The 21799-nt window shown below is 40.9% G+C and overlaps 1 protein-coding gene across 2 annotated transcripts in view; it reads left to right on the top strand.

Moving 5' to 3' along the window:
- Positions 1–21799, top strand: part of mdc1 (mediator of DNA damage checkpoint 1) — a 40002-nt gene extending 18203 nt beyond the window's left edge. For both annotated transcript variants that reach the window (XM_061947695.1, XM_061947696.1), the window contains exons 7-12: positions 222–8953; positions 9857–9982; positions 13368–13550; positions 13619–13744; positions 16380–16490; positions 20927–21799. In XM_061947695.1, coding sequence (XP_061803679.1) covers positions 222–8953; positions 9857–9982; positions 13368–13550; positions 13619–13744; positions 16380–16490; positions 20927–21133 — 9485 coding nt within the window. In that variant the 3' untranslated portion in view covers positions 21134–21799. The remainder of the gene's footprint in view (positions 1–221; positions 8954–9856; positions 9983–13367; positions 13551–13618; positions 13745–16379; positions 16491–20926) is intronic.

Here is a 21799-nt window from a genome sequence, read left to right as displayed (position 1 = left end):
GCCTTAAAAATACCAGCTTTTAAAGGCATTGTTTAAGGGGTGTTGTTCAAAAAAGCTATCACCATCCCACTTAAACTTCTACATTGAAAACAAAAGCCTGACTATGGTTTACCTGGTTTGAAGCGTTTTGTATCAAACTGAAATGTACCACATGGTGGAAACATATCATTATGTGTTCACTATCTGCATGTATCAATAGCAAACATTTTTCCGTTTTCTAGGTGCTGTAAGATCTACAGCGTTGTCTTCATGCTCAGACGGTCTTGAGCATGAGGATGTTATCGTGGCAGAGACGCCACCCTTTAACCTTCAGACCCGAGTGCAGGTTCACTGTGACAACAGTGACACCAGTCCACCATCAGAACCTGTATCCTCCAGCGAGGACACAGAAGAATTGCATAGTGAAGGGCCGTCTTTCCAGCTGGGTTTGTCGGACAGCAGCCACCTGCAAAGTCATGCCCATGCTTTGGCCATGGAAAACACAGAGTCTTTTGTCCCTGTGAGTGTGGAGGATACACAAGAGTATGGAACTCCATACCACCACAGGAATGATTTAAACATGGAGGCCACCCAAGCTTATGCGGAACCTGCCAGGAGTCCAGTGCGGCAGGTTGAGCTGGCTTTACAAGAAACTCAGGCGTATATTTCGGAGCCTTACAATGAGTCTGAAGATGACTCAGATAAAGAAACCCAATCTTTGGATGGGACTTCCTTTTCTGCTAACGTTGCTTTGGCTGAAACCCTACCTGCTTTAATGGCAGAACCATCTCCAAACAATTTACTATTGTTGCAAACACAAAGCCAGATATCGATAGAAGCAGACTTAAGCGAGGAACACGAGGAGGCGGCTGGAGAAACTTGTAATGAAACTGGAGCCATTCCTGAAAACCAACCGATGTGTACAATTGAGTTTAAGAACTCAATTCCAGTTTTACTGAAAAATAAAGCCATGCCTCAGCAGCTTGAAAAAGACACTCAACCCTTGATTAGAGGTGACTTTTCTGTAGCTAAGACCCAGTCCAGGGGCATAGGTCAGACTCAGTCCACATCGACAAGTCTAACCAAGGAGAGTGATGGTGAGGACCCTATTCCTGGATTGGTACAGCTTCAAAATGAGACGCAACCCATTACGACTGTAGCGGTTGATAACCAGCCGATGTCTACAAGTGATGATGATGAAGGCGATAGCGAGGACTCAATTCCTATGTTACATAATAAAAGGAAAGCAAGGCCACTTGAAGAGACCCAGCCATTGACGAGTTGTGATTTTCCTGTAGCTGAGCCTCAGCCCATAGCTGCATGTGACACTGAGGAAAGCGATGACGAGGACCTCATTCCGTCTTTACATAAAGGGAAAGTACGACTTCAAAAGGACACACAACCTATTGCGACATCTAGTGATTTGGCTGTTGAAGTGCAGCCTATGACTGAAGCTGCGATCCAGCTTATGGCTACAAGTGATCATAATAAAAGCAATGAGGACGAGTCAATCGCAGTATTGTGTAATAAAAGAAAAGAAAAGCCACTGCAGCTTGAAGAAGAAACTCAACTCTTGATTGGAGGCGACTTTCCTGGAGCCGAGACCCAGCCAATAGCTGCAAGTCATGCTGATCAGAGTGATAACGAGAACCTTGTTCCTGTCTTAATACATTTTCAAAAAGAAACAAAACCCATTATAACATCTAACGATTTGGCTGGTGAAGTTTATTCTATGACTGTATCTGCAACAACGCCTATGGCATTCAGTGAAAATGAGGAAAGCGATGACGAAGACTCAATTCCAGTTTTACATATCAAAAGAAAAGCCAGACCGCTGCACCTAGAAGACGAGACTCAACCCTTGATGGCTTGCGACTTTCCTGTAGCCGGGACCCAACCCATAGGTACATGTCATACTGATGAGAGTGATAACGAGAACCTTGATCCAGTCTTAATACATCTTCAAAAAGAAACAAACCCCAATATAACATCTAACGATTTGGCTGGTGAAGTTTATTCTATGACTGTATCTGCAACAACGCCTATGGCATTCAGTGAAAATGAGGAAAGCGATGACGAAGACTCAATTCCAGTTTTACATATCAAAAGAAAAGCCAGACCGCTGCACCTAGAAGACGAGACTCAACCCTTGATGGCTTGTGACTTTCCTGTAGCCGGGACCCAACCCATAGGTACATGTCATACTGATGAGAGTGATAACGAGAACCTTGATCCAGTCTTAATACATCTTCAAAAAGAAACAAACCCCAATATAACATCTAACGATTTAGCTGGTGAAGTTTATTCTATGACTGTATCTGCAACAACGCCTATGGCATTCAGTGAAAATGAGGAAAGCGATGAAGAAGACTCAATTCCAGTTTTACATATCAAAAGAAAAGCCAGACCGCTGCACCTAGAAGACGAGACTCAACCCTTGATGGATTGCGACTTTCCTGTAGCCGGGACCCAGCCCATAGGTACAAGTCATACTGATGAGAGTGATAACGAGAATATTATTCCAATCTTAGTACATCTTCAAAAAGATACAAAACCCATTACAACATTAAGCGATTTGGCTGGTGAAGTTCATTCTATGACTGTGTCTGCAACACAGCCTATGGCATTCAGTGAAAATGAGGAAAGCGATGACGAAGACTCAATTCCAGTTTTACATATCAAAAGAAAAGCCAGTCCGCTGCACATAGAAGAAGAGGCTCAACCCTTGATTGCTTGCGACTTTTCTGTAGCCGGCACCCAGCCCATAGGTACAAGTCCTACTGATGAGAGTGATAACGAGAACCATATTCCAGTCTTAGTACATCTTCAAAAAGATGCAAACCCCACTACAACTTCAAACAAGTCTGCTGTTGAAGTGCAGCCTCTGACTGTAGCTGCAACACAGCCTATTGCTATAAGTGAAAATGAGGAAAGTGATGACGAAGACTTAAATTTACTTTCACATAATGAAATAAAAAACAGACTGCTGCATATAGAAGACAATACTCAACCCTTAATTAGTTGCGACTTTCCAATAGCCGAGACCCAGCCCATGGCTACATGTCAGACTGACGAAAGTGATGACGAGGACCCCATTCCTGCTTTAGATCAAAGAAAAGTACAACTTCAAAAAGAGACACAACCTACATTAACTTGTAAAAGTTTGTTTGTGGAAGTACAACATATGACTATATCTGCAAGCCAGCCGATGGCTACAATTGATTCTGATGAAAGCGATGACGAGTCGATGGCAGTCTCGCTTAATAAAAGAAAAGAAAAAACGCTTCAACTGGAAGAAGAGACTAAACCCTTGATTGGTTGCGACTTTCCTCTTGCCCAGACCCAGCCCACAGCTGCAAGTCATACTGATGAGAGTGATAACGAGAATATTATTCCAATCTTAGTACATCTTCAAAAAGATACAAAACCCATTATAACATTAAACAATTTGGCTGTTGAAATGCAGCCTATGACTGAAGCTGCAACACAGCCTATGACTTTGAGTGAAAATGGGGAAAGTGATGACGAAAAGTCAATTCCATGTTCACCTACTAAAACAAAAGCCAGACCGCTGAAACTGGAAGAAGAGACACAACCCTTGATTGGTTGTGACTTTCCTGTAGCCAAGACCCAGCTCATAGCTACATGTCACACTGAGGAAAGTGATGGCGAGGACCCCATGCCTGCTATAAATACAAGGAAAGTACAACTTCAAAAAGACACACAATCCAGTACAACTTCTAAAAGCTTGGCTGTGCAAGTACAACATATGAATATATCTGCAACCCAGACTATGGCTACGAGTGATTCTGATGAAAGCAGTGACGAGTCCATGGCAGTCTCGCTTAATAAAAGAAAAGCAAAGCCGCTTCAGCTTGAAGAAGAGACTAAACATTTGATTGGTTGCCACTTTCCTCTAGTCAAGTCACAGCCCATAGATGCAAGTCATACAGATGAGAGTGATAACGAGAATCTTAATCCAGATTTGGCTGTTGAAGTGCAGCCTATGACTGTAGCTGCAACACAGCCTATGGCTTTGAGTGATAATGAGGAAAGTGTTGATGAAGACTTAATTCCAGTTTCACTTAGTAAAATATTAAACAGACCTCTGCATCTAGAAGAGGAGACACAACCCTTTATTGGCTGCGACTTTCCTGTAGCTGAGACCCAGCCCATAGCTACATGTCACATTGAGGAAAGTGTAGATGAGGACCCCATTCCTGCTTTAAATAAAGGAAAAGTACAACTTCAGAAAGAGACACAACCCAGTGCAACTACTAAAAGTTTGGCTGAAGAAGTACAACATATGACCATATCTACAATCCAGCCGATGCCTACAAGTGATTCTGAGGAAAGCAATGACAAGTCGATGGCAGTCTCGCTTAATAAAAGAAAAGCAAAGCCGCTTCAGCTGGAAGAGACTCAACCCTTGATTGGTTGCAACTTTCCCGTAGTCGAGACCTCTGCTGTAAGTCATACTGATGAGAGTGATAGCGAGAATCTTATTCCAGTTTTAGTACATCTTCAAAAAGAGATGAAACCCATCACAACTTCTAACGATTCGGCTGTTGAAGTGCAGGCTATGACTGTAGCTGCAACACAGCCTATGGCTTTGAGTGAAAATGAGGAAGGCGATGACGAACACTCAATTCCAGTTTCACGTGATAAAACAAAAGCCAGACCGCTGCACCTAGAAGAAGAGATACAACCCTTGATCAGTTGCGACTTTACTGTAGCCGAGACCCAGCCGATAGCTACATGTCACACTGACGAAAGCGATGACGAGGACCCCATTCCTGCTTTAGATCAAAGAAAAGTACAACTTCAAAAAGAGACACAACCTAATACAACTTGTAAAAGTTTGTCTGTGGAAGTACAACATATGACTATATCTGCAAACCAGCCGATGGCTACAAGTGATTCTGATGAAAGCGATGACGAGTCGATGGCAGTCTCGCTTAATAAAAGAAAAGAAAAAACACTTCAGCTGGAAGAAGAGACTCAAACCTTGATTGGTTGCAACTTTCCTGTAGTCGAGACCTCGGCTGTAAGTCATACTGACGAAAGAGATAGCGAGAATCTTATTCCAGTCTTAGTACATCTTCAAAAAGAGATGAAACCCATCACAACTTCTAACGATTCGGCTGTTGAAGTGCAGCCTATGACTGTAGCTGCAACACAGCCTATGGAGTTGAGTGAAAATGAGAAAGGCGATGACAAAGACTCACTTCCAGTTTCACATGGTAAAACAAAAGCCAGACCACTGCACCTAGAAGAAGAGATACAACCCTTGATTGGTTGCGACTTTCCTGTAGCCGAGACCCAGCCGATAGCTACATGTCACACTGAAGAAAGTGATGACGACCCCATTTCTGCTTTAGATCAAAGAAAAGTACAACTTCAAAAAGAGACACAACCTAATACAACTTTTAAAAGTTTGTCTGTGGAAGTACAACATGCAACTATATTTGCAACCCAGCTGATGGCTACAAGTGATTCTGATGAAAGCGATGACAAGTCGATAGCAGTCTCGCTTAATAAAAGAAAAGAAAAACAGCTTAATCTTGAAGAAAACACTAAACCCTTGATTGGTTGCAACTTTCCTGTAGTTGAGACCCAGCGCATAGCAAGTCATCCTGATGAGAGTAATAACGACAATCTTATTCCAGTCTTAGTACATCTTCAAAAAGAGATGAAACCCATCACAACTTCTAACGATTCGGCTGTTGAAGTGCAGCCTATGACTGTAGCTGCAACACAGCCTATGGAGTTGAGTGAAAATGAGAAAGGCGATGACAAAGACTCACTTCCAGTTTCACATGGTAAAACAAAAGCCAGACCACTGCACCTAGAAGAAGAGATACAACCCTTGATTGGTTGCGACTTTCCTGTAGCCGAGACCCAGCCGATAGCTACATGTCACACTGAAGAAAGTGATGACGACCCCATTTCTGCTTTAGATCAAAGAAAAGTACAACTTCAAAAAGAGACACAACCTAATACAACTTTTAAAAGTTTGTCTGTGGAAGTACAACATGCAACTATATTTGCAACCCAGCTGATGGCTACAAGTGATTCTGATGAAAGCGATGACAAGTCGATAGCAGTCTCGCTTAATAAAAGAAAAGAAAAACAGCTTAATCTTGAAGAAAACACTAAACCCTTGATTGGTTGCAACTTTCCTGTAGTTGAGACCCAGCGCATAGCAAGTCATCCTGATGAGAGTAATAACGACAATCTTATTCCAGTCTTAGTACATCTTCAAAAAGAGACAAACTCCATCACAACTTCTAACGATTCGGCTGTTGAAGTGCAACCTATCACTGTAGCTGCAACACAACTTATGGCTTTGAGTGAAAATGAGGAAGGCGATCACAAAGACTCAATTCCAGTTTCATATAATAAAAGAAAAGCCAGACCACTGCACCTAGAAGAAGAGACACAACCCTTGATTGGTTCGGACTTCATTGTGGCCGAGACCCAGCCTACAGCTACATGTCACACTGAGGAAAGTGATGACAAAGACCCCATTCCTGCTTTAAATAAAAGGAAGGTCCAACTTCAAAAAGAGACACAACCTAATACAACTTCTAAAAGTTTGGCTGCGGAAGAACAGCATATGATTATAGTTGCAATCCAGCCAATGGCTTCAAGTGATCCTGATGAAACTGATGATGAGGACTTGATTATGTACTCCCAAAATAAAATAAAAACAATGTCGCAGCAGCTAGAAGAAGAGACTCAACCCTTGATTGGTTGTGACTTTTCTGTTGCCAAGACCAAGCCCATAGCTGTGAGTCATACTGAGGAGAGTGACAGTGAGATTGTTATTCCAGTGTCAGTACATCTTCAAAAGGAGACAAAACCTATTTCAACTGCTAACGATTCGGCTGTAGAAGTGCAGTCTATGACTTTGGCTGTAGAACAGCCCATGGTTTTGAGTAAAGATGAGGAAAGCGATGATGAAGACTCAATTATAGTTCCACATAGGAAAAGAAAAGCCAGACCGCTGAAGCTTGAAGAAGAGACCCAATCCTTGATTAGTTGTGACTTTCTTGTAGCTGAGACCCAGCCCACAGCTACAACCAAAGGGGTTGATGACAATGACCCTATTCCTACCTTATCTAAAATAAAAGTCCAACTTCTGAAAGAGACGCTACCCTTGAGTTTGAATGTAGCTACAACCCAGATTATGGCTACAAGTGAAAATGAGGTTAGTCATGTTGACTGTATTAGAAAAGAACATTTGCTGCAGGAGACACGGTCTCTTAACAGCACTGTTGAACTATCAGGCATTTTAAGTCCAAAAGGTCAGCCAGAAGATGGAGATAAAGACCTAAGGAGTAGTGAAGGCAAACCATCAACAGCTCCAAGAAAACCTCAAGAAGAGGAGCCTCAGACACTGGAGATGTCTGCTCTTGGGGATGTTTTATGTCCAGGTCAAGAGAAAGAAGAGTCCAAAGTCTTTTCTGCTATAACTCAGCCCATGGACACATGTGAAGATGAAGAGGCAGACAGCGAGATCTTTATCTCGGGCCAACGAAAAAATAAAGTTGAACCGCTGCAATTTGAAGATGAGACACAGTCTCTCGTGGGTTCTCAAAGTCAATCAACCGAAAACAAACCAGGTCCATCGCTTCAAAAAGAAACCTTGAGTGAAGTTGGAACTAGCAGCAGCATTGTTGGATGCTCAAGAAGAACACAAGAATGTGAAGAGGAGGAAGAGACACAAAAAAGACAGACAAGAAGCAAAAAAGCTAGACAAAAGTCTGTGAAATCCAGCCCTGGCAAGGCAAGTGAGAAAGAAGCAACGATGCAGCACACCAAGGACCAACAACAGAATAATAATGAAAATCAGAGCATTCGAGTAGAAAGATTGGAAAGCAAGAGTAACAAAGAAGAGAGACATGAAACTGAAAAAAAGGAGAAGGAAGCAAAGGAGAGACTACAAAAAGAAATTGCAGAGAGGGAAAAGGAAGAACGGTTGCAAGCGACAAAAGAACAAGAAAGAAGCAAGAGGGAGAGGACAGACCTGGAGATGAAACCCACAGAAAGACAGACACAGAATGAGGAAGAAAAACCCAAAGTACCACAGAGAGGCCGAAGAGCAACCAGAAGAACCATCGCCGCTGCAGCTGAGCTGGAACTTGAGGATTGCCCAGCCATGAGGACCAGATCACGTTCCAACTCCTCCAACTCTATCAACTCTGAGGTGTCCGCTTTGAGCACACAGGAGAGTCAGGGGAGAGGTAGAAGGGCGAAGCGTTTCAATGGTCCTGCTAAGGCAACTACCAGTAGACGGCAGACAGTGGCTGCAGAGGCTTCTGGTATTAGAGAACCACAAGAGCAGGACATTGTTGGTGTTTCAAGGTCCAGTTCTTCCAATTCTCTTGCTTCTGAGATGTCCTGCAGCAGTCTCGGCTCTCGGGTTAGAGGAAGACGAGGCCGCAAGCGTGGAAGAGGGGTCAAAACGGAATCAGGACCCAGCTGGGTCCAGCCTGTCTTTAGTCCAAACCCTTCGCCTAGGCCTACAACAAGAAGCAGGAGTGGTTGGAAGGCAGCTGTTACACCCAGTGAAAATTATTGTGAGATGCCAGAGGTAAAACCGGCATCTGCCACTCGGAGGCGCAGGCGAGCCGGCGTCAACGAGCCTACAACTGCAGAGCAGTCAAATCAGGAGGACCAGTCTGCTGGTGAAGGCTCTCCTCTCCCTAAAAGAACATTTAGGCGCCGAACAGTAAAAAGTGAAGCTGTTGAGGCTTCAGTAGATTCCCTGGGCAATGATCAAGAAGAGGCAAAAGAAGACAAAGGAAAAGGAAGGAAAAGAGAGCTGGAGGCAGGAGAATCCAAAGACGACAGTCTAGCTCCAGTTCGAGCTAAGAGAAGAGGCACGGTTGCAAAACCAAATCCCTTAGACACGGCCAGCGAGGATGGAAGTGTGCCATCGGTCAGTTCTGCTGTTGAAGTTGCAGAGGTACCATCATCATAATTGATCCAATAAAAGAGCTGTATCAAAAATTATGACTTTATTTAAATACTTTTCAGTTTTGATTAACATTATTAAAGAGGTATTAAGTAACATTAGCCTCTTTCATACATCAACTATGCAAAATTGCAGCATCAGAGCCAGCATCTAGCCGGTCTATTCCCCCTGTGGGCTTTATAGAGAACCTAACAAAGGTAGGACATTGCCTGCGGAAGGACAACTGTGCACTCCATACACAGGTACTGTGTTCATGCAGAACTGCGACACTAAAAAAAAGTCAGCTTTATTAGGGTGTGCAATTGGGCCACATTTTTTTAGTAGTTTATAAGTGCAGTGCATCATACTGAGCTGTGTATAACATTGTCTCTCAGGTACGGTAAAACATAAAATAACCACACTATTTAAAAATGTGTCTTAGTATTATAATGTGTATGGAGAACTGGCTAAAGGTGTGGGTTAAAAAATATATTTTAACTTCGACCCACTATTTCTAGTAGATGAAGATATGGTTATACAATTCTTCAATAATACAGTTCTAAATGCTGCTATCCACAGGATTGGAGTGGAACAACATCAAAGGTTTTCACTGATATTTTTATGAAGGCATAATTAATGATGCAGCTCTCATTCTGTTTTGTAAGTGAACCTATCTTGGCTAGTCATCAAACATCAGACTAAAGTACAACATTTTGAGGTAGAACGCTTTTGCAGCTGTGGTTTAAGCTAGTAGTGTGTCGGCCTCCCATATGATTCAGCATTTTTAACTAATGTGCTTTTCTTCCTTCCCATCGCTATCCTAACCCACCACTAACAGCGCTGTTGATGCACTCATAAATTAAGTGCAACATTCATGTGTTGAAAGCTACATGTTGATCTTCCATCTTTTTTCAGCCTCAGACTCCAATCGGGAGCAGAAGCCGGAAGAGAAAAGCTTTTGTGGGAGCGTCTCCTGGAATTTATGGCGCCTCCTCCCCATCAACGAGTTGTCGACCACAATCAGTCGAACAGTTTTATAAGGTATGTGTACGATGCTGACGTCATTCTTCCTGCTCTACACTGGAGGCTAAAAATCCCACTTGCAAATTATTTAAAGGAGGTCAAATGCAGACATTCTGCATAGCAACAATGTTTTGTGGTTGTAATTTGCAGAACTCGAATGCATCTGTTAGAGAACATTTTCTAATAATTAGTTTGCAATATTTTAACATAATATCAGAAATCTCCTCGATATGCCACAGCGCAGTTTTACACTACTGTAAATTACAATAAAGTATTGTAAAGCGCAGTCGTCTACCAAGGATAGTTAATCCTAATTTATGATCAGAATGTTCATTCATTACTGAGGAATGTTAAACACCGTATTTCTTCAAAATGTTGCAATTCCTGTAAAAGACCCCATGCTCAAATTAGTTGTCATCCAAGACAAAACTGTAATCTCAATTAGTAGACCCTTGTTCACACAGAGACAGTGTTTACTACTGCAGTGTTTTTCAACCACTAATTATAATCCGCAAATAATGTGCCGTTGTTGAGTGCCTGTGCTGTCTAGAGCGCGGCAGAGTAACCGTGTAATACGCTTCCATATCAGTAGGTGGCAGTTGCTTTGTGGATGTCGGGAACATGATTTGTCGTGATCACAATATGCAGACGATAGCGGGAGGCAGCGTGCAGATAAAAAGGTATCTAATGCTTAAACCAAAAATAAACAAAAGGTGAGTGCCGCTAAGAAAAGGCATTGAGGCTTAGGGATGGCTATGCAAAACAAAACTAAAACTGAACTGGTTGCAAAGTAAACAAAAACAGAATGCTGGACGACAGCAAAGACTTACAGCGTGCGGAGCAGCAGACGGCATCCACAAAGTACATCCGTACATGACATGACCATCAACACCTAAATAGGAGCGCAAGACAAGAACTAAAACACTACACACAGGAAAACACCAAAAAACTAAAAATAAGTCACGGCGTCATGTGACAGGTTGTGACAGTACACCTACTTTGAGACGAGCTATAGTGATGCATGGTTGGTTATGGTTTGAATTTATATCCAGCAATTGCGAGAACGATTTTTTTACTGTCAATATCGGCTGCTGAGTTCTGCTAGTGGTGTGCCTCGGGATTTTTTCAATGAAAAAAAATGTGCCTTGGCTCAAAAAAGGCTGAAAAGCTCTGTACTACTGTTCCAATTTAGACTCAGTTGGTCATCATAACAGCGGCAACCAGTGAGTCATTATAGCTCTTGCTAACCAAAACAGCAGCGCTTTAAGGCACTAGAACTGTTGCTAACCAAAACAGAAGCGACTACTGAGGCTATCATCACCTACTAAAGCACTAGAAGTGTTTCTAACCAAAATAGGAGCATCTACTAATGTACTAGAACTGTTGCTAACTAAAGCAGCAGCAACTACCGAGGCATTATAACTGTTGCTAACTAAAATGGCAGCACCTGCTAATGTACTAGAATTGTTACTAACCAAAACAGCAACAACTACTAAGGCATTATAATAACACTAACTAACCAAAACAGAAGCACATACTAAAGCACTGGAACTGCTGCTTAGCAAAACAGCAGCATCCATTAAGCCATTAACTCTTGCTAACCAAAACAAGCCGCTCTTATTTGGGCACTTAAACAGTTCAATCAATCAATCAATCAAAGTGTATTTATCTAGCCCTTAATCACAAGTGTCTCAAAGCCACAACGACATTCTCTGCTCAGATCCCACATCAGGGCAAGAAAAAACTCAACCCAATGGGATACAATGGAGGGGACTGCAGAGGAACAACCACACGTTACCTTAACATACTCCGAGGTCACATTGTTATGGGAAACGCACTGCATCCTGTCAGTAAGATAGGAGTTAAACCAAGACGAGGCTAAGTCTGACATACCAATATGTGTTTTGATACCTTCTAATAAAATATTATGATCGACGGTATCGAAAGCAGCGCTAACATCAAGTAGCAGCAACATGGATGACGCATCAGTATCCATAGTTAGCAATAGATCATTAGTCATTTTTGCGATGGCTGTCTCCGTAGAGTGATTTGCCCTAAAACCGGACTGAAAAGGTTCACAGATATTGTTAGACGCTAAGTGTTCATTTAGCTGCTGTGCAACAATTTTTTCGAGGATTTTCGAGATAAAGGGAACTGTTTCTTTGCTTACCAAAAGAGCAACACCAACTGATGCACCAGAACTGTTGCTAGCTAAAACGGCATCACCTACAGTACTGGGAAATAGAACTGTTGCAAACCAAAACAGCAGCACCTACTAAGGCACTACAACTCTTGCTAAGCAAAACAGCAGAACCTACTAAGGCACTAGAACTCTTGCAAACCGAAATAGCAGAACCTACTTAGGCAGTAGAACTCTTGCAAATTAAAACAGCAGCACTTACTGAGGTATTAGAATAACTCTTGCTAATAAAATCAAACACACCTACTTAGACAGTAGAACTGTTGCTAACCAAAACAGCAGCACCTGAGGCACACAAGTATGTCAAAAGAACTAAAGTATACAGCCCTAGCACATGCTGTGAATTAGTTCCCTTTCAACTTTCAGCGATTAGCATTCCAGGACTGACAGATAAGTCGTTCATTAATGTTGTGTGTGTCCATAATGTTTGTTTTAGAGAAATCCCCTGCATATACATATAGTTTTGTTTGACAAACATGACATGTAACCAAAATGTTTAATGAACCCAGAGCAGTGGTTCTTAACCTGGGTTCGATCGAACCCTAGGGGTTCGGTGAGTCGGGCTCCGGGGTTCGGCGGAGGTCAAGACACATCCGACTCATCGTGTAAATAAAAACTTCTCCCTATTGGCGTATTACGGATACGACAACAGCAGAAGTCAGACTGATTTGCAGGTGTGTAATTTGTTGTGAGTTTATGCACTGTGTTGGTTTTGTTCTTTGAACAAGGTGATGTTCATGCACGGTTCATTTTGTGCATTAGTAAAACAACATGGTAACACTATAGTATGGGGAACATATTCACCATTAAATAGTTGCTTATTAACATGCAAATTAGTAACATATTGGCTCTTAACTAATCATTATTAAGTACTTATTAATGCCTTATTCTGCATGGCCTTATTATAACCCTGGCCCTAACCCTCTAACCCTAACCCTAACCAAATAACTCTAAATTAAGTCTTTGTTAGTTAGAATATGTTCCCCTAGTGTCCAAAAAACTCTAAATTAAGTCTTTGTTACTTAGAATATGTTCCCCATACTAAAGTGTTACCAAAAACATATAACTTTGTCTTGAATTTGAAAAAAAAAACATCTTATTTTTCACTAAAGAAGGGTTCGGTGAATGCGCATATGAAACTGGTGGGGTTCGGTACCTCCAACAAGGTTAAGGAACCACTGACCCAGAGTGTCACCCTCTCAGGTGCTATTCACTGGGGTGGTGGATGCCGCCGGCGAGAAAGTGTTGGCCCGTTTAGGAGGCACTCTTGCCAAAGGCACTGCAGACATGAATTGCCTGGTGACCGACAAGGTGCGCAGAACCGTCAAGTTCTTGTGCGCCGTGGCCAAAGGAGTCCCCATTGTCACCACACACTGGCTGGAGAAGGTGAGTCTTGTTTTAAAAGCGAAAGATGGCATTGTGTTAAAGTGAGACAGTCCTCTTTTATGTTTTAGAGCGGTAAAGCTGGGAGCTTTTTGCCTCCTGACGCCTTTATTGTGAAGGATCCAGAGCAGGAGAAGAAGTTCAGTTTCTGCCTAAAAGAGTCTCTGACGCTTTCAAGCAGCCAGCCTCTTCTGCAGGTCCCTCTACTCACTTCTTCCATTGATTTTACAAGAATGTAGCAGGATTTCACACAAAAAGTAATGCACTGTAACTAACACATTTTGCAGGCTATAGAGCGCACCGGTATTTAAGCCGCACCCACCAAAGTTTTGAAGAAATATATATTTTTTACATATAATAGCAGGACTATATGCCGCAGATATATACTGGTACAACATTTTTTGTAAATGTTTATTTATATAACCTAATTGTTTCCAAACAGTGCCTGTTACATGGCAGTAAAACAGCTGCTCAAACAAAACAGAAGTCATCGTTATGGACCCACTAGCTGCAGAAGCTAGAAAGCTAAAAAGACTCAATAACTCTACGGTGGCGTTTTGGTGAATTTACAAAACTGAAACAAAAATAATTCCATTGTAAGTTATTAATACTAACACAGACTCTTGTAAACATGTTAGCATATTCGCTCATAGTAAAGATGCTTACTTGATTACATTACGATAGCACGTATACATATGCATGACAACTCTCTTACAGATATCACACATGGGACGGTTTAGTAGGTATGAATTGTTTTATTTATATTGTAAAACTTACAAACATTGCTTGGAGTTATGAATGAAGAATATTTTCGAGCAGAAACGCTACGGACGAACACTTCCGGTTCAAGGCACGAAACAGGAAGTACATTTTCAACCCGCGGCATCTGCGGTGAGCGAACTCGTCCAAAAGATGGGGTCATGGCACAAATAGTAACACACCTTTTCAGTGTCTCTGTTTGTAATATGAAAACTATTAAACTAATTGAGTACAAAACATTATGGCTGTTAGCGAAGGAAAATCCTTAAATTAGCTGGCACGTTTTATAAGCCGGAGGGTTCAAAGCTTGGGAAAAAAGTAACGACTTCTAGTCCGAAAGATAGGGTATTAGAAAACAAACTGACTACTGTCACAAGACGACAATGTACTGTACAGATGTTTTGTGGTAAACTGTCCCTGTCTCCTCTAGTAGGACTTGGTTTAAAACGTTAAGATTAGAAAACAAACATATTTGTTCTTAATATTGTAAGTTCTATAAAAAAAAAAAGGTATATTAATAATAATAAGTAGTGGCTTTTAGATAATTGCATATTATACATGATGATTTTCAAATTAATAAGATTATATGCACTCTCATAATCTAAAGAGACCTTTCATAATCAGAATCAGCGTTATTCGCCAGGTATGTTTAACACAAGAAATGTAAATAAGTACACTGTGCTCTATTTGTACAATGTAACCAATAAATGTCAGCAATTAACTAGAATGTAAACAAGTAATTAAATAACTAATATATGCAAGGCTAATAAGATGTGTTAGGGTTATTTAAAACTATTTGCTTAAATTCACTTTAATCATACTCTATACTGTATGTGTATTTTGTATATTGAGCAAAGATTAGAAAGCAGGCATTTTTTTTAATTCATTTTGAATTGGGCTAAGTGTAAGCGTTAAGGTAATTTCAGTTAAAAAATGTGTAATAGTGAAAATAGATATGCAAAATACTTTCAAAATGTGGGAAAATTGTCCTTTTTTGGTAAGTGGTGTAGATGTGGGTGGTCTGCACATAAGCATATATTTAAAGACCAATTATTGTGATTTTGTTCATCATTAATATTTTAGCATTTTCTCATTAAATACATTTTTTTTATGTTTTTCTAGGGGGCCATATAAAGAAAAGTTTGTTTTTAAAAAATTGTTTCATGTGGCTTAAGACAAAGTTGCTTCCCTGCCACTGCGAGCTATAAAAGTGCTTGATTTGATATGCACGCCCACATCTGCGATCCTCTCCAAGGTTTCTCATAGTCATTCACATTGACATCCCACTGGGTTGTGAGTTTTTCCTTGTCCTTATGTGGAATACGAACCGAGGATGTCGTTGTGGCTTGTGCAGTCCTTTGAGACACTTGTGAGTTAGGGCTATATAAATAAACATTGATTAATTGATTGATTGAGAATGGATTGCTCCCATTAGCTGCAATGCCAGCCACCAACAACGAGCTGATTTTTACAAATTAGAATTAAAAAAAAACTTTTTTCTTCTTTCTCTCTCATTAGGATTTTGAACGATAAGCAAAAAAAAAAAAAAGTGCAGTTCCCCTTTAATATCACTGACTTAACTGTGGCAGCCAAAATCGTTACCGTGATTAAAATTTGATTAATGGTGCAGCTCTAGTAGATGCTAAGTAGGATTTTGTACAGTAAGAAAATACATTGTAGAAAACATGCATTTTCGGGGTTTTCATCAGAACATTTTTGCCATGTTTGTGGATTGTGTTATTGCAGGACTGCATTTTTTAAAGGTGTAGAAAAATATTTTGAAAGCAATATTTTTGTATGATTTCCAAGTGAATATTTGTAAGAATACCTTTTTGCTAAATGTGTGTACAATCACATTTGAATGCATTTGTCCTTTCAATCATGTATCCAGTCTAAGCCAATAAGCAAACACAAGATGTGAACCGTCATTGCTCCTCCCTGGCCGTGTACCTCCGTCATCTAAAAGCATCGTTCAATATACTGGCTAAAAAAACCACTTATTGATCTTTTGTGCAGACATAAAATAATAAGAAAAATATTTTTATACCACATCTGTTGCCTTCTGTCCTCCAGGGATATGAGATCCACATCACTAAGTCGGTGAAGCCAGAGCCAATCCACATGAAAGACATCATTGCCTGCAGCGGAGCCACTTTTCTTTCCAAGATGCCTTCTTCCCACAAGGTAATACATAAATATGAATGTCGAAAATGAGCGTTCCTCTGGAGAGTTTATTCAGTGTATATCTGCACGTTTTACTTTTTCCATTCGTCTTTTTTTTTTTTTTTTTTTTTTTGCAAGGGCTCCACTTATCAAAGCAAAGATAGATTGTTATGACATGTTTACGTTCTACAGTATTTAACCTTTTTTTACCTTTAGACTGTAAAAAACAATGCAACCTACCTTTTAAATATTTCAAGGAAAACTTATATTACATCTTCATAATAAAAAGTGGTTAAATTATTTTTACACTTGTATGACATTTAGAAATGCAAAAATGAGACTAAACTTGAGAACTATTTGACTCATTCTCATTCATACATACATACATATATATGTAGTTTTTTGTATATAAATGTATGTGTGTATATATGTATATGTATGTATATATGAATATGTGTGTATATATGTATGTATTTGTACATATATATGCGTGTATGTGTATATATGTATATGTATGTATATATGTATATGTAAATGATAAATGGGTTGTACTTGTATAGCGCTTTTCTACCTTCAAGGTACTCAAAGCGCTTTGACACTACTTCCACATTTACCCATTCACACACACATTCACACACTGATGGAGGGAGCTGCCATGCAAGGCGCTAACCAGCACCCATCAGGAGCAAGGGTGAAGTGTCTTGCTCAGGACACAACGGACATGACGAGGTTGGTACTAGGTGGGGATTGAACCAGGGACCCTCGGGTTGCGCACGGCCACTCCCACTGCGCCATGCCGTATATGTGTGTATATATATATGTAATTGTATATATATGCGTGTGTGTATGTATGTATGTATATGTATGTATATATGTATATGTGTGTATATATATATATGTATTTGTATATATATATATGCGTGTGTGTATATATGTATATGTATGTATATGTATGTATGTATATGTGTGTATATATATATATATATATATATATATATATGTATATATATATATATATATATATATATATATATATGTATTTGTATATATATACGCGTGTGTGTGTATGTATGTATATGTATGTATATATATATATATATATATATATGTATATGTATATATAAAATATATACATAAATACCGTATTTTTTGGAGTATAAGTCGCACCGGACAAAAATGCATAATAAAGAAGGAAAAAAACATAAGTCGCATTGGAGTATAAGTCGCATTTTTTGGGGAAATTTATTTGATAAAACCCAACACCAAGAATAGACATTTGAAAGGCAATTTAAAATAAATAAAGAATAGTGAACAACAGGCTGAATAAGTGTACGTTATATGAGGCATAAATAACCAACTGAGAACGTGCCTGGTATGTTAACGTAACATATTATGGTAAGAGTCATTCAAATAACTATAACATATAGAACATGCTATACGTTTACCAAACAATCTGTCACTCCTAATCGCTAAATCCCATGAAATCTTATACGTCTAGTCTCTTACGTGAATGAGCTAAATAATATTATTTGATATTTTACGGTAATGTGTTAATTTCACACATAAGTCGCTCCTGAGTATAAGTCGCACCCCCGGCCAAACTATGAAAAAAACTGCGACTTATAGTCCGAAAAATACGGTACATTTTTATACAAATATGTATGCATATATACATGAAAATTATTGGTTTTTAGCTTTTTATTTGTCCAGCTTCCATACTCGTTTTTTTACCATGGAAGGCAAACTTCGTAGCTTGCAAGCTTGTGAAGTAGTCTTCTGAGACCCTTATTTGTTAGAGCAGGCAGTATAGAGCTGCACCTTTATTGTGAAGACATGAACTGTGCGGTTGGTCTTTCCAGTTTTGACAGCAGGTACGACGAGAGAGTCTGTTGAAATAAAAAGTTTCTCGTGTGGCTGCCAGTCGCAGCCGCCGGCGGTCATCTCACAAGACCCTCGGGTGCTGTGTATGTCAATCGAGTAACGAAAGTGACGTCATAGTGGAGATTGGTGATTGCTAATTTTCAGGTCTATTTTTTTTTTAATGCCTGGCTGCCGATTGCCCAACACAACCGCCGTGATCGACCGGTAGCTCGCGATCGACCTAATGGTCACCCCTGCTCTAAATTATGCAAAAAAAGTTTTGGAAAAAACAAATTAATACCCTTAAATTTTGCTTCCCTTGCTTCAAGACAATTTTACTATTATATTTTTGCCTTTTTCTTAAGGGTGTAACGGTACGTGTATTTGTATTGAACCTTTTCGGTACGGGGGTTTCGGTTCGGTTCGGAGGTGTACCGAACGAGTTTCCACACGAACATATTAAGTAGCCGCCTCCGCTTCCTTCTGCCTCTGTCTCTGTCAGTCCTCTACACAGCACCCAGCATTGTCCCACCCGCACAACCATCTGATTGGTTACAAACAGAGCGGTAACAGACAATCAGCAGTGTGTATTCAGAGCGGTAACAGCCAATCAGCAGTGCGAATTCAGAGCGCATGTAGTCAGTACTTAGCGTTTAGCAGGTAAGCATCAGGCAGCGGACTCTCCCCAAATTATAAACACCTCCCAGTCAACTACTAGTAACATCACTATGAGCCTGTTGACCTTCTAGAAATATAAAAGGCAGTTCAGCTCGCTCACAGTCCTGGCTTGAAGTGAAGGCTAATTCGCGTTTAGCGTAACGTTAGCTCATTTTGCTGTGTGTGTGTGTGTGTTACGGACAGCAAAGCCCTTTACCTTTTTCTGTGTTGATTGAGCTGTGTTGAAGCAGAAAAAAAGGACATTATGTTAAATGAAGAGTTTCTGTCTCTGATAGTTGATATCAATCAATCAATGTTTATTTATATAGCCCTAAATCACAAGTGTCTCAAAGGGCTGCACAAGCCACAACGACATCCTCGGTACAGAGCCCACATAAGGGCAAGGAAAAACTCACCCCAGTGGGACGTCGATGTGAATGACTATGAGAAACCTTGGAGAGGACCGCATATGTGGGTAACCCCCTCCCCCTCTAGGGGAGACCGAAAGCAATGGATGTCGAGTGGGTCTGACATAATATTGTGAGAGTCCAGTCCATAGTGGATCCAACATAATAGTAAGAGTCCAGTCCATAGTGGGGCCAGCAGGACACCATCCCGAGCGGAGACGGGTCAGCAGCGCAGAGATGTTCCCAGCCGATGCACAGGCGAGCGGTCCACCCCGGGTCCCGACTCTGGACAGCCAGCACTTCATCCATGGCCACCGGACCTGTGCCCCCCCCCTCCTCCACAAGGAATAGGGGAGCAGAGGAGAAAAGAAAAGAAACGGCAGATCAACTGGTCTAACAGGGGGGCTATTTAAAGGCTAGAGTATACAAATGAGTTTTAAGATGATATAATAATGTAACTGCATCATTAAGCCTACATGAACTCCATGGTAATAATAATAATAATAACTGGGATTTATATAGCGCTTTTCTAAGTACCCAAAGGCGCTTTACATGTAGAACCCATCAATCATTCACACCTGGTGGTGGTAAGCTACTTTCATAGCCACAGCTGCCCTGGGGTAGACTGACGGAAGCGTGGCTGCAATTTGCGCCAACGGCCCCTCCGACCACCACCTATCATTCATCAATCAATTCACCGGTGTGAGTAGCACCGGGGGCAAAGGGTGAAGTGTCCCGCCCAAGGACACAACGGCAGCAGATTTTGGATGGTAAGAGGCGGGGAGCGAACATGCAACCCTCAGGTTTTCTGGCACGGGGTGGGTAGTATAGTAGTATGGTAAGCAGTATGGTGTTCAGAGATGAATAGTCTCTCCTATTGCTATTGTACTATTTTTTTCAGCTATAGTTACATTAATCATTAGAAATGCAGCAGCCTAGTTTTGAATGGCAGGGTCCCTGCTATCACATGTTGATACAAATATAACATTTACATAATAAAAATCAACAACAGGCTTCCCAAATGCTGTAATAAATTAAGCATGATGAGTTGACTTGAAACTGTTTAATGTTGCACTTTTTATATGTAGAAGAAAGGTTTTGTCATTGTATTTAATCTGAGCAACAACTTGAGGCAGTTTAATGTTGATTAACGTGGGCAGAATTATTATAGTGTTCCCAATGTTAAAAGGATAAAGCCATTGTTTACAAATTTGGTAAATAAATAACCAAAAAATTTATATTTTGTTTTCTTACTGTACCGAAAATGAACCGAACCGTGACCTCTAAACCGAGGTACGTACCGAACCGAAATTTTTGTGTACCGTTACACTCCTACTTTTTCTACAAAACCCAAAGCCAGTGAAGTTGGCACGTTGTGTAATTCGTAAATAAAAAGAGAATACAATGATTTGCAAATGTTTTGGGGTTTGTACTTAAAACATTGCTTGTAGAGTTATTACAGGGTTTATATTTTACCTTTTGGAGGTTTCACTGTACAGTATTACTGTTCCTAATTTTTGTGTCCCTCTTCAGCCTCAGACTATAGTGATCTCCTGCGAGGAGGACTGGCCGCTGTGTCGCGCTGCCATCTCGGCGTCGCTCCCAGTGGTCTCTGCGGAGTTCATCCTCTCTGGAATCCTGCAGCACAAATTGGACTTTGACACTCACAAACTGTCCGGCCCGTCTGATAACCTCCAGCCCGCTCCGAGCCGGAGAGGGCGCGGCAGTAAGAAGTCGTAGCATGAAGTAACTGACAGCATCCCTTTCACAACTGCACCCGGCCATCGCCTCCGTCCTGTTGCCATGTACTTACAGCAAGTACTTTTTAAACAAGCGTTATTTATACCGTGGCGGATGGGACTAACGACCCATTCATTATCCCTGTCCTCCCGCTCCGCTCCACCTCAAAACGAGCAGAGCAGGAATTAACGTTACTTAACGTCCACTTCTCGCTGTAATCACACACGTTGAAGCGCGGGTGTATAATTCGTGTTTGCCACACAACAACGGATAGATTTGGGCATGCTTTTCCACATAGAAAGTCATTTCTCTCCACGCTTAGATGATAACGAACCTAGCAGAGTGTCCTCCGTCTCCATTAACCACCAACAAGCTCCATTAAGGCCCCATGCAATCCTATTAGCCGCGTACGGAAGGAGCGCAGCCGAGGCTGACGCTGCCTCTTCATCAATATCTTATGCTGTTTGTCCTTGCCGTGCAATCATCCACAGCCTTTTTAACTGCGTAAAATCACTCACTCGTGTGCGGATGTGGCAACAACTGCACCCTTATACATGTATCATTCCCACAACCGCCTTTTAAAGAAAGAAGTGTGAACGTTCCAATCATGCATCTATATATGTTCACCACAAATTAAATCATTAAATGTTTTCTATTTTGTTCCAA

This window comes from Nerophis lumbriciformis, linkage group LG04, assembly GCF_033978685.3.
Source record: "Nerophis lumbriciformis linkage group LG04, RoL_Nlum_v2.1, whole genome shotgun sequence".
NCBI lineage: Eukaryota > Metazoa > Chordata > Actinopteri > Syngnathiformes > Syngnathidae > Nerophis > Nerophis lumbriciformis.
Note: the sequence above shows the minus strand (reverse complement) of the source record. Positions and strands in the feature narration are given on the sequence as shown.